This window comes from Tamandua tetradactyla, chromosome 4, assembly GCF_023851605.1.
Source record: "Tamandua tetradactyla isolate mTamTet1 chromosome 4, mTamTet1.pri, whole genome shotgun sequence".
Classification (NCBI taxonomy): domain Eukaryota; kingdom Metazoa; phylum Chordata; class Mammalia; order Pilosa; family Myrmecophagidae; genus Tamandua; species Tamandua tetradactyla.
The window spans coordinates 61,057,907-61,071,345 of record NC_135330.1 but is presented as its reverse complement, the minus strand read 5'-3'; the positions used below and the strand labels follow the sequence as shown (position 1 = coordinate 61,071,345).

Genomic DNA, 13,439 nt, shown 5'->3' with positions numbered 1-13,439 from the left:
CCTTACAAGGTTGTTTCTGAAGAATAAAGAATAAGTGCTCATCATAATGGCTGACATATAAGTGTTAGATAATTGGTAGCTACATTATCACTTCCTACAAGCAGATGGAGACAGTGGACCTAGAAGAGCTAACTCCTGCACCAATACAAGTGGGGAAACCTTTGCCCTTGAGGCTCAGCCGATACACTGTGCCTCATACACCATGCTCCTGGCCTCTGCCTCATCCCTTCCATCTCAGCCCATCCCTTGCCCATTTACCTGAGTGATACAGGCTCCAGTGAAGGCCACAATTACAGCCACCACATTGACGGTGAGCTGGAACTGCAGGAACTTGGAGATGCTGTCATAGACATTTCGTCCCCACATCACTGCCTTTACGATGCTGGTGAAGTTGTCATCTGTTAGGATGATGTCTGATGCTTCCTTGGCTACATCTGTGCCAGCAATACCCTAAGGTAACAAGGGGAAGAAAAACAGGAGGAATTGGATAAAGCAGGTTTGATCTGTAGTTCTGAGCCCAGACTCCATTTCCTGACCTCCAAGAAACTTCCAAACCAGGCATAAACACTAGAGGGCTGCCTAGCCACACAAATAGTCTTAAGTCGACTATTCTCTCCCAAAGAAAATAAGGAGAAAATGAGTCACTGTTAAACTACAGAAAAAAAGATGGGGGCCTGGTGCCACCACAACCACTTCACTCTTGAACCCAGTCATCTTTGATACTCTTCCTTCTTCCCCTCCCACTCCTGCTACCTTGGAAACCTATTAAAAGGTGGGACACAAATCCTGTCTATCCTGTCTCTAAACTTTTAAATTTCTTTTTATCACTGTCAGTATCTCATTTAAGCACTTGTCTCCTCCACACCTTTAAGTCACTTTTGTTCTAGGAAGAGTAGTCTGGCAGCACAGTCCAGGTATCTTACCCTTGTTCAAAATCCTGTCGCTGGCAACCTACCACATGTTTCCCAATAGGTATGTCAGTGGTTGAAAGGCTTTAGCAACAGTAAACTTTGCAGCCTGGAAGCCAATGCCCTCAACAAATGAACTCTGATTCATTTTCCACGCTACTCAAACCTTGGTTTATTCATAACCCCCTGAATCTCTCATTCACTTTGAGAGTCTAGACTTCTATTTACACCATTTCCCCAAGTCTGGTGAATTCTCTTTCCTCATCTATTTAAATCTGATTGATCTTTGAAGTGTCATCCCATTAAGCACTACTTCCTCTGCAAAGCTGTCCCAACATCCCCAGCCCATATCTCCAGTCTACAGCTTGATACTCCTGCAGAGGAGCTTATTTTTTAATTTGGCCTGAACAAGTAATTATTTTATTCTCCTTATATGGTAGCATTAATTTTCTTACCCAGATTATAATAAACAAGTATCAGTTAGACTATGCAATTTAGTTTCCCAACCTAAAAGTTCCCCACTAATTCAACCACACAATGCTGTACCATGCACTGTAAAAAGAAACAAGGAATCTCTCTAGATCACCATGGAATAATCTCTGGGTCATACTGTCAAATGAAAAAGCAAGGTGGAAAAAAAGTGTACAGCATGGTATCATTTATCTAAGGGAGTGGGATATAAATATATTATACATGTGATTATATTTTAAAGAAGAAAACTGAAGAAGAGATCAGAAACCAAAGTAAAAAGCTACCTCTGGGATTAAGAGGGAGGCAACAGGGTGAAGGTAGAGGGGATAAAAGCTAGATTTCTATAAATAGATGCTGTTTTATACATTTGATTTTAGAATCATGTAACTATTTTATGCACATATAAAATGTAATTAAATTTAAGATGCAATCCCTAAACTTGAAAGCAACATGATACGAATAAACTGCTGTATCCAGGTGGTGACATAACCATACAAACAAAAAATTATTTCAAATGTCTTTAAAACACAGTAATTTAAAATAAATTTTAAAAAAAGTTAATTGCAAGGGAGGTTAAAAAAAAAAAGATAGCAGACCTGAGACTGCTATCCTTAGAGAGGTCTGCTTAAAAGGTGGGCCCTTGGCTGGCATCTGAAGACTTGCCTCTCAGAATGCTCCCAGACAACAGGTGACTGATTTGGTTCACTGTGCCCAACGTTTTTTTTTTTTTTTTTAATTAAACATACCAACATACAAACACAAACATTCTTACCATATGCTCATTCCATTCTACATATATAATCAATAACTCACAATATCATCATATAGTTGTATATTCATCATGATCATTTCTTAGAACATTTGCAACAATTCAGAAAAAGAAATAAAAAGAAAACAAAAAAATTCATACGTACCATACCCCTTTCCCCTTCCTTTCATTGATCATTAGCGTTTCAATCTACTAAATTTATTTTAACGTTTGTTCCCCCTATTATTTATTTATTTTTAATCCATATGTTTTACTCATCTGTTGATAAGGTAGATAAAAGGAGCACCAGACAAAAGGTTTTCACAATCACACAGCCACATCGGGAAACTATATCATTATACAATCATCTTCAAGAAACATGGCTACTGGAACACGTGCCTAGCGTTTTGTAAACAATATGGTTCCTTCTGAACACTTGCCTTCCTTCTGGGAGTCTGGAATTTTGCCAAGTACTAGGCAGAGGGTGCCTATGTGACCAGCCCCAAATAAAACCCTTGGGTGCCTGAGTCTCTAGTGGGTTTGCCTGGGTAGAAACATCACACCTGCTTTTCTTATGGCTGAGGGAAGAGTACATTCTATGTGAGCTCTCATGGGAGAAGAGATAGCATAAGGAAGCCTCACATGGATTCCTCCAGACTCTGCCTGTCTTTTTCCATTTTAATGCTGTTGTGTATGATTACTATGTTGGTATAGTAAATCTGACTTCTGAAATACAACTGTATGTTGATTTCCTTGAGTCCTTCTTATGAATTTCTGAATGTAGGGGTGGTCTTGAGGCTGTCTGACACAGGGGTGACAATGGTGTGATTTGCTAGAACAATCCCAACTCACTGAGATATGGTACTAGCATTATTTGGAAAAGAGGGAGGGGTAGGGATGACAAAGCCTTGGTGCCTGGGCAGCTATGGAATTACCCATAGTGGTAAGAGGTAAAAGTTACCTACAGAATTTTAAGATAGATCCAGCCCTGGTGTCTTTGCCATTATACCTAAAGAGAGGAAAAGAAGGGCAGCCCAGATGACTCTTTTGGTTTTGGTTCTCTACTCCAGATGGGAAGGAAAATGGCCCAAATATTAAATGTGAGCTTTGCGTGAGACAGAAATGGTAAAAGTTTGGGCTGCTGTCTCCTCCAAGTGGGAGGAAAAAGATCAAATCACGTCCCAGGACTGGAACATGGTCTTAGATAAACCAGAGGAGAAAAGAACCACTCCAGCCTTTTCTTCAGCCCATCTATTACAGCTACTACTACTGTACCCTCTGGCAACACTGTAAGTGCTGAATTTACTGCTAGGAGAGTAAATGTGCAATGAGGGGAAAAAACTTGCAATGAGCGGAGAAGGGCAGTTTTAAAAAGTTTTGTCTTTTGTGGCTATTACATCTAGATATACAATAAAATTATCATTTCATAAATGCTGGAGGAATCATCCCCATCAGGGAGAGCTGCAAAGAATTAATGGGAGGTTGCCAAATGATCCTGCAACCTCCCTGTTGGGTGTATACTAGGAGAACTCGAACGGATGTTTGCACACCAGTGTTTATGGCAGCAGTGTTCACATTTTGCAATGGATGGAGGTGGCCTAAGGGTACACTGACTGAGGAATGGAAGGGGGAACTGTGGTGTATATATACAACAGACTACTGGGCGGCTGCAAGAAAGAATGAAGTTGTGAGGCATGCAACTAGGCAAATGAATCTTAAGGACTGCATATTGGATGAAATATCAGAAGTGAAAAGACAAATAGTATCATGTCTCACTCATTTGGACTAATTATAATATACAAACTCGGAGAATTTAAATGGAGAGCATAAGTTTTCAGGTTAAGGCCTATTGTAAAGGTTTTTAGACTGTAAGCTCTTATAGCAGTCACCTCTATTCCGAAGTTGTAACTGTTATTTCTAAATTCTGAGATACTGAGCTATTTGCATGACCTGGTTGTTCCCCGGAACTTCAGGTACTTGTATGACACCTGAGACTCAGAGTTAGAGCCCTGAAGTTATGAAAGTCAGCATCACCCCTTTCAGCAACTGTTAAAAAAAGATGAAAAAGAGGGTGCAAGTGTAGTTCAGTGTTATAATTTTTGTCTGCCATGCGGGAGACCTGGGTTCGATTCCCAGTTCATTCACTTCCCCCCAAAACAAACAAACAAGCAAAACAAACAATAAACAAACAAAAATTCAACAAAAAAGATGCTGCAATAACAGGATACTCACATGGAAAAATAATGAAATGTGACCCTGCCATACAGCATACAAAAAAAGAAGCTGAAAAAGTGACCAGACTTTAACTAGAGACATGAATGAAGCTGATTTGGGTAGGACTAAGGTAAATCAGAATACAGGGTAAAGGATGATATGGTCCACATTTTAAAACTTCAGTTTCTGTGTGAGACCAAAGGAAGAGATGTTTATTTGATGCAAATTTTATATTTTTGTTAGCATAATATCTCATTTAACTTGTATGTTCAGTTTATTCGAACACCATAATTACATGGAAACTTGAATAGGGAGTGAGATCTTGTTGATTTGTATAGGTCAGTGTGATGCCTTGACACATTCTAGAGTAATTTGGGCAAGAATAAAAAAGCAGTTACAAAGCCCCCTGGAGGGATTGGGGAGAAAGGAGGAAATACTCAACTTCCCCTGATTACTAATACTCTCGCAAGCATTAGAGGACAACCAATTTAATAGGCCAAGCCCTCAATCTTGGGGCTCACCCCCAAGAAACTTATTCCTGCAAAGAAGAAGCTAAGCCTACTTTTAATTATGCCTAAGAGTCATCTCCAGAGAATCTCTTTTCTTGCTCAGATGTGGCCTCTCTAAACCAACTTGGCAGGTGAACCCACTGCTCTCCCCACCATGTGGGACATAGCACGTGGGGATGAGCTGGGACCTAGCATCATGGGATTGAGAAAGACTTTTTGACCAAAAGTGGAAAGAGAGAAGTGAGACAAAATAAAGCTTCAGTGACTGAGATTTCAAACAGAGTTGAGAGATTATCCTGGAGGTTATTCTTAAGCCTTATATAAATATTCCTTTCTAGTTTATGGTGTATTGGAGTGGCTAGAGGGAAGTACCTGAAGCTGTAGAACAGTATTCCAGTAGCTTTGATTCTTGAAGACGACTGTATAACTATACAGCTTTTACAATGTGACCATGTGATTGTGAAAACCTTGTGGTTGACGCACCCTTTATCCAGGGTATGGACAGATAAGTAAAAAAATAAAGGACAAAAAATAAATAAATAATGGGGGGATAAGAGGTAAAATAAATTGGGTAGATTGAAATACTAGTGGTCAATGAGAGGGAGGGACAAGGGTTATGGGATGTATGTGCTTTTTCTTTTTTCTTTTTATTTCTTGTTCTGGAGTGATGCAAATGTTCTAAAAATAATCATGGTGATGAATATACAACTATGTGATGGCATTGTGAGCCATTGATTGTATACTTTGGATGGACTGTATGTGCATGAAGACATCTCGATAAAAATATTTTAAGAAAAAGAATTAATGGGACATAATTTCCTTGCTTTATTGGTGGGTAGATTGAAATTTAAACTCTTTAGTATTAGAAACAAAAAAAGAGTCATAACTGATCATTTATAACATCTTCATTGGGGTCTCTGGGAAGAAAAAAGGAGATAAGAAAAAGAGACACCCTTCAGTTGGAGATGCACTTTTGGAGTTCAAAAAAGCAATTTAGTCTGCAATGAACTCTTGTAAAATCAGACGCTAGATCTTTAGAGGCTGATGATCTCCCAGTCTCATATGCATATTTCTGAGTGGGTCAATTTTGACTCTAAGACTGGCAAGGTAAAAGGGGCTTAGGAAAGCCTTGCTTGTCAAATGCACTTGGAACATGGCTGTCTGGGCCTGTAGCATCTCGGCTTTGCAGCTGGTAAAGAGAAACTGCTGGCTGTTTTGGAATCCTGAATTCACAGATCCTAACTGCCTAGATCTGACTCTAAGTTGAAACCAGATCCTGTTTGATAAACTATCTGATTCTGTTTCATTAGCCTAAAGTTCCCTTCTATATCCATTCAATGCCGAACCATGTGCTATGTGAACTGAAAGCAGACATAGGCCCAATAAACAGAACTCTGACTCGGGAATTGTTGCGGGTTTAAGAGACCCCTGTGTGGCCCTAAAACTTGAAAACATGGATGCTGGATGGACCATCGGGACCACATACAAATGCTCACAGGAAAGGCCTTGTTCTCTGATGGGAACATCTGCACTGGCGCTGCGGGTCTAGTCTATGTTTCTGATATGGGGGTTAATTGCATTCCTAACCTATGATCCCTGCCAAAAGCTGGGGGAAGACACACCACAGGGAATGCAACCCCTGTGCCCATTCCTGGCAGATGGGACATTCTACCCCCTCTGGGGGATGCCTTGTTGTTGCTGATTGTTGTGTTCAGGTTTTCCATATTAGCTGTAGTTTGTGACAATGGACTAACAACCTGACTCTATGTCCTTCCCTCTCACCTCATATATACATCTTAGTAAAGCAGCATGATTATTAAATACAGCTGTTCTCAGAAAGGGCTTGCTCATTTCTAGGCTGCTCACTGGATAAATGTTCAGGATGAAAGGAGTGGGGGTTCATGTAAACCCATTTTGAGAGATCTGAAAATTCAGGATTTTGTCCTGGCCAATTCCTAAGCACAATGTGTCTTTCTGCTTAAATTATGTAAAAATGTACTTCTGTGAAAATGCTCTTGTTCCTCTTGCATGCAACTCTTCTAAATTGAGTGAGAATAAAAAATGATTGGGAAAAAATGTAAAGTTACGATTAGTGAATGGGATACCCTGATTCTGTAACAGTGGAGGAAACAAACAGCCAACTCCCAGACTTCCCCCCAAAAATCTGTAGGGTTGGAGAAGGGCATTAATGATTTTTGTTTTTCAGAACTGTTCCTGAAAGCCTTCCCCTCCTCCTGAAGAAAATCACTAATTATTGCCTTCCAAACTCCTGTGAATGATTTGAATTCAAACTAATCGCCGAGCCTACCATCACACCTGACTGCAACAGCAAGATGTAGTCCCAGCTCCTGGGCTTCCTATACAACACCTCTAGATGTCATCCACACCTGGAGGAAAACTGTCTGCTGTCAGAGCCAAGCAGAACAGTTTTAGAAATGACAGTCTTCCAAGGCAGTCCCTCTAAAACCAAGGGCTGAACTGAATTATTTGTGCTGGACTGTGCGAGGCCACTTTGGGGCCCTGACAACTTGTACTGCCTGGCTAATGTATACCCTGCTTGGCCTGTCCCAACCATTGTACACTCTGTTCCCTAAAGAGCCATGGGAGCTCTCTGGGTCTGTCTCTGCATTTGGGCCTTGACCCTCAAGACACTGCCTCAGCCCTGGAAGGCATTCAGATCAGCTTCATCTAACTGGACAGAGTTATGCTGTGCCTGAATTGATGCCTCAGGCCAAGAAAAAAATGTTAGTAAATACTAGAACTCAAGGAAGAAGCCACCTGCCTTCCCAAGATAGACCTTTCTGGCTAATGAGACTTGTTTTAACTGACCAAATCAAGGACCTTTAAAGTTCATAACTGAGATCAATCCTGCAGGCTGGTCTAACAATGATAATTGTGCTGTAAAGATATCTTTGGCCAAAGGGCTGGACTATGTAGAAAAGAGTTAACGTAGCATGCCTGAGACTCCTTAGAGAGGCCTGCTTCCAAGGTGGGCCTTTGGCTGGCATCTGAAAACTTGCCTCTCTGAATGCTCCCAGCAACAGGTGACTGATAAGGGTAGTTCCCTGTGCCTAGAGTGTTTTTGCAAACAATATGGTTTCAGTGAACACCTGCCTTCCTTCTGGGAGCCTGGAATTTTGCCTCCTACTAGTCAGGAGGTGACTATGTGACTAGCCCCATTAAAACCTTTGGGTGCTGAGCCTCTAGTATGGGTTTGCCTGGGAAGAAATATCACACACATGTTGATGCCTTTTTTTGGCCGGCGTGGGGGGAAAGTGCAATCTCTGTGCTCTCACGGGAGGGAGATAACATAAGGAAGCATCATGTGGACCCCTCCAGACTCTGCCTGTGTATTTTTCCCTTATGATCCAGGTGTGAATTTTTATATATCACTGTAATAAATCTCACTTCTGAATACAACTGTATGTTGAGTCCCACTAGTTCTACTTGTGAATCTCTGAATATAAGGGTGGTTTTGAAACTCCCAACATGGGAATTATATAAGATCAATGGCTCTCAAATGTTAGGGTATATCTCAATCACTGGGAAAGCTTGTTAAAACACAGGTTAATGGACCCCAATTTCTCGGATTCAGTAAACTTGGAGTGGGGTCTGAGAATTGCATTCCTGCAGGTTCCCAGTTACCTCAGGTACTGCTGAAATGGGAAGTATACTTTGAGAACCACTGCTATAGATAAAAAGACTGAAGAGCTATATCAAACAATTGCAATGCATGGACCTTATTTGGATTCTGATTTGGACAAACTATAAAAACAACATTTATATCCCAATGAGGAAATTTGAACACTGGATATTTATGATAGGAGGAATCTATCAATTTCGTTATGAGAAAATGGTATTATGATTCTTTTACATGTATCTTATTGATGCATACAAGTCCTAACCCCCTAGGTTCTGTGGGTGTGAACCCATTTGTGGATAGGATCTTTGAATATGTTATTATTTAAGGTGAGGCCAAACTGAATGAGGGTGGGCCTTAATCCAAAATGGTGAGTCTTTATAAGCAAAAGAAATTGGGACACTAAGGGAGGAGTCTGAGGAGGAGAGAGAAAACATCAGATCGCCGGGTAGAGGGTTGTTGGAAAGACATCACCAGGACTGCTGCAGACATTGGAGAAAGCACCATTTGCTGACAACTTGATTTTGGACTTCTGGCCTCCAAAACTATGAGACAATAAATTTCTGTTGCTTAAGCCACCCCATTGTGTGGTTTCTATCACAGTAGCCTTGGCAAACTAAGATACATATTTATCTTTCAGAGACACATACTGAAATAGTTATAGATGAAATGATATCTTGGATTTGTTTCAAAACAATCAGCTGGGGAGGGGGAAGGTAGGGTCAGAGGAAATAAGACGGGCCATGTGCTAATAATTTTTGAAGATCGGTGACAGATGCATGGGCCTCAATATAATATTCTTCCTACTTTTGTATAATGTTTCAAATTATCTAGAATAAAAACTTTTTTTTGTTAAAGAGCATTCCCTACAGACAGATTACTTCCCTTTTTGGGGTGAATAGGTGCATCTCCTTTTCCACATTTTCTCTAGGACTTGTTTCTCTGTTTATTTTTAAGCAGTTTTATTCACACATCATACAATCCAACCTAAGTGCATAGACATGCCTTCGCCACCACAATCAGATTACTTGTTAAATCTCCTTTCTGCTGCTAAAAATCACCAGCGGTTCAACATATACAGGAGGCTTACAATCATGAGCTACCCGAGTGTAAGGATGCACTTTGCAGCCTGAGGGCTTCTAAAGCTCCCTGAACACCCTGAACAGCAGAATCAACTGGTATACCTGTAAAAAAAAAAGGATTTCTGGCACCCATCCTAGACCCTACTGAATCAAGATATCCATATGTAGAGCCTTGGGATGTATGATTTTAAACGAGCTCTGCAAATGATTCTAATGCTCCCAGCCTCACAAGTGAGAAGCAGAGTAGTGAACAGTGCCAGCCATGTAGTACACATTCCATTGGAACATGAATTTGCCCATCGTTCTCCTAAGCAATCAGTTTCACTGTGTTCTTGGCCAAGTTTAAGTGGGCCTTGCTTTCCTAGGTAGTGATACTTCATGATTTCCCTGCCTGCCATTTATTCTTCATATTTGAAGTATCCCCCATTATACATATTATCACTGGCAAAGTAGTAAGTAATGCAAGGAGACATGGCATTAGAGAGGAAAGCAAAAGAGGAATGAGAAGGTGCGGGAAGCAGCAGGGTACTAGAAGCTTGTCCTGGATTCCTGAGGGAGAAGGCAGCTTGCATCAGAGACAATCATTGTGCTAAGCTGCTTACCATGGCAAAACCAACATCCGCTTTCTTCAGAGCTGGTCCATCATTTGTGCCATCACCAGTGACAGCCACCACCTGCCGCTGTTCACCCACAGTGCTATCAATGATGCCTGGGAGACACAGATACACACACCACAGTGAGCCCACATGTTCCATCTGAGGTTATTTGGCAAGCACCATGTCCCCCACCAAAAGTGCTTTTTGGCTTTCCCCTGTCCCTGGTCCCCACCCTGTACTACTCCCCCCAACCCGCTAGCCCTTCTAGTTTCTTCTTTCCTTCCCTTTTTCCTCTGACGGAGGCTCTACAGTACCACCCAAGGTCAGCACTTGTTGCTAAGAAAGTCTGTCCTTGTCAGATACCCTGCTTGGTGCCATATGTAGTAGAAAAGCACTGGATGCTGCTGAAGGCAGAGACCTGGGATTCTAACTTCTCTGCTTCCACTTACGGGCTAGGCAATTTGGGTGGATTACTTATCCTCTCAAGTTTCTTTATTTATTGAATGGGAATAGTTTTACTTTCCTTGCCTAGTTCACAGTACTACTAGCAAAAAAAAAAAAAAAAAGATAATATTTAAAAAAGCAACAACTCTATTATATGTCTCATACTCACCAGGGCCTCAGCTGTATATTAAACTGTAGGTTCTCCCCATTACCCTGGGAGCCCCCCTAGGACCTTCCTATTCAGGATAAGGAAGGTGCTTTGGCTGGTGGCCCTTATGGGTCCTCACCCTAGCCTGCCTTCGTCTATGCCCGCAGCTGCCCAGGAGCCGACCTCACCTTTCACAAGCGTGTGCTTGTCAGTGGGGGAAGATCGCGCCAGGACTCGAAGCTTAGGCCAGATCTTGTCCAGCTTTTCTTGCTCTACCTGCCAACACCAGACCACAGTAGGGTAAGTCAAACTCAGAACAGCCATCCAGGAAAATCTTACTTCTCCACATGCTCTGAGCTTTTGAGAGATCTAGTATTCCACAGCCGGTGGGGAAGTGTTTCTCTGGCCTCCAGTGCATATGAAATGCAATCTCAGGCTCCAAGGGTGGGATTCTTTGATGGTGACCATTTCAGACCCTGTTTGCCTTCTTTTTTCCTCACAATCCCCTACCTGGGAGCCAATCCCCTATTTCTTAGACCCTTAACAGGTCAGGATCAGCTATTGGCTCAGGTAGCTAAAGTGGAGCTTTTGATTTCTACATAAGCTATGAAACTTTGTTCTGTCCCACACCCAGTCCATGATCTTTTACAAATCTGTGCAATTGTCAGTCACATGTGCAGTGACATAAGGAGGGTGTGAGGTAAAGGGAAATAAATACAAAATTATACTGTTACTAAAGACATGGAAAGACATGAAAATTTGGTGACACTGTCTCAAAGAATAATTCGTGAATGAAGATAATGAGAAAAGAGAAAACACCCAAATCTGAGCAGCTTTGGTAAAAAAAGGAAGTTTCATTATGAACGAATTCCAGTTTAACCACTGCCCACCTTCTCCCTCAGATGACTTCCACCAGAACTGACCTTTCCCTTGCCAAATGAGGCCATGGTCAACTGCACCTCCCTTACCACCCCCAGCCCCTGCAACACACCTCGCCCTTTTCATTGCGGATCAGTCGGTTGAATTCTTTGCCTTCTAAGCACAGGAAGTCATCTCCAGGGGTCAGGATGCCACATTTGGTGGCAATGGCCCGGGCTGTGTTGATGTTGTCACCCGTCACCATTCTGACAGTAATGCCAGCTCCTCTGCATTTGGCAATAGCGTCTGGTACCTATAGACAGGGAAGAAGGAGGAAAGGAGTTGGTGGGGGTGATGATGCCTGGTGAGCAGTCCCTGTTCAGTTGTCCCTTAATTGTGTTCAGGAGAGAGGCGCCACAGAGGCAGTGCCATGCAGAATGGAGTTAAGTCTAGTAATTTTCATACTGCTTGGTGCCATCTCACTTCTGCCCATCTCACAATACTCACAACAGAATTTGCTTCATTGTACCATGTCTTGAAGAGGAAATTCGCTTTGGGATCAAGTGTGGAAGCTTACTTTCCCACTTAGAATCCAGACTCCTTTTGAGATTTAACCATTGCCTTCCTTTCTAGCACAAGCTTTAGCTATTCTCCACCTACCTAGCCCAGGCTCCAATTTATCAACTCTCTGTAGTTTCCCACAGGCAAGACACCCTCTTATGCCTCTAGGGCCTTGATGATTGAAAGTCTGTCTGAACTTCTTGGAGGCAAAAACTTTTTCAATCCCCTGGTGTCTAGAAAAGTATTTGGTTCACAGGTAGTGTTCAAAAAGAATCAATTGAAAGGTGGCTAAGGACAAAGTTGATGTGCCAGTTAATCTAGCCTGCTGACTATTCTGAAGTAGCAAATAATAAGTGCAATAAAATCTATGCTTCTCACCACTCAGCATTAACCCTTGGAATGCCACCTTTATCAGTTCAGCACTCCACAGCAGTTCTGTGAAGCAGAGAGCACAGAAACATCTTTCCCTGCAGGGGAGAAGCAGTTAGGTAACTTGCATGGGGTCACAACTGAAAACAGAATCAGTACCTCAGTTCCTGTGATTCCTGGGTGGCTTTCCATCAGGCCATCCTGGGCTGCATCTGGCCTAGAGGCTACAGGGAAACCACCCTTCATGCTTTCTTGCCCTTTCTCCAAAGCCTCACCTCTGGGCGCACGGGGTCCTCAATGCCCACCACCGCGATGCAAGTCAGTTCAGTGAGGATGTCACTCTCATTGTCCCACACGGGCTCTGCATCATTGAATTCCCGGTAAGCCATGCAAATTGTCCGGAGCCCATCACAGGCCATGGGCTCAATGACGGTGCGCACCATCTCATCTCGGTCCTTACTCCTGAATGGCACTACATCCCCTTTCTTGTCCAGGATTCGGTTACACCTGGAGAGGCACACATTCAGAAAGCAGCATCCCCTCCCTCTTAGGGTGGTTCCACAACCCTTGATAGGCAGTTTGGCCACTCTGCATTATTCCTAAAGACACCATTTCACAGCCAGCTTTCTCTCCTCTCCATCGTTCAAGTGAGTCTCTTTGTCCAAGGTGGGGAGGCCTGGAGATGGAAAGTGTGCCTCTCCATGACGGTGAGTTAGCTGTGCCTACCCATGTGTCAATGCAATGCCAAGGGTCATTTGTGAATTGCCTGCTCTTTCGAACTTCTCAAAGATGAGAGACTTTTTCAATTCCCAGTGTCTAGACTAATCCTATCTGCATAGGAAGTACTCAACAGGTATGTGTTGGTTGAAAGAAGGTGGCTAAAACCAAGTT

At 42.4% G+C, this 13,439-nt stretch overlaps 1 protein-coding gene across 9 annotated transcripts in view; it reads right to left on the bottom strand.

The window, feature by feature from the left end:
* Positions 1–13,439, bottom strand: part of ATP2B4 (ATPase plasma membrane Ca2+ transporting 4) — a 115,694-nt gene that overhangs the window by 27,920 nt on the left and 74,335 nt on the right. For all 9 annotated transcript variants that reach the window (XM_077157465.1, XM_077157471.1, XM_077157463.1 and 6 more), the window contains 5 exons: positions 12,824–13,055; positions 11,752–11,931; positions 10,949–11,036; positions 10,175–10,281; positions 259–450 (listed from right to left, as the gene is read on the bottom strand). In XM_077157465.1, the coding sequence (XP_077013580.1) occupies positions 259–450; positions 10,175–10,281; positions 10,949–11,036; positions 11,752–11,931; positions 12,824–13,055 (799 nt within the window). The remainder of the gene's footprint in view (positions 1–258; positions 451–10,174; positions 10,282–10,948; positions 11,037–11,751; positions 11,932–12,823; positions 13,056–13,439) is intronic.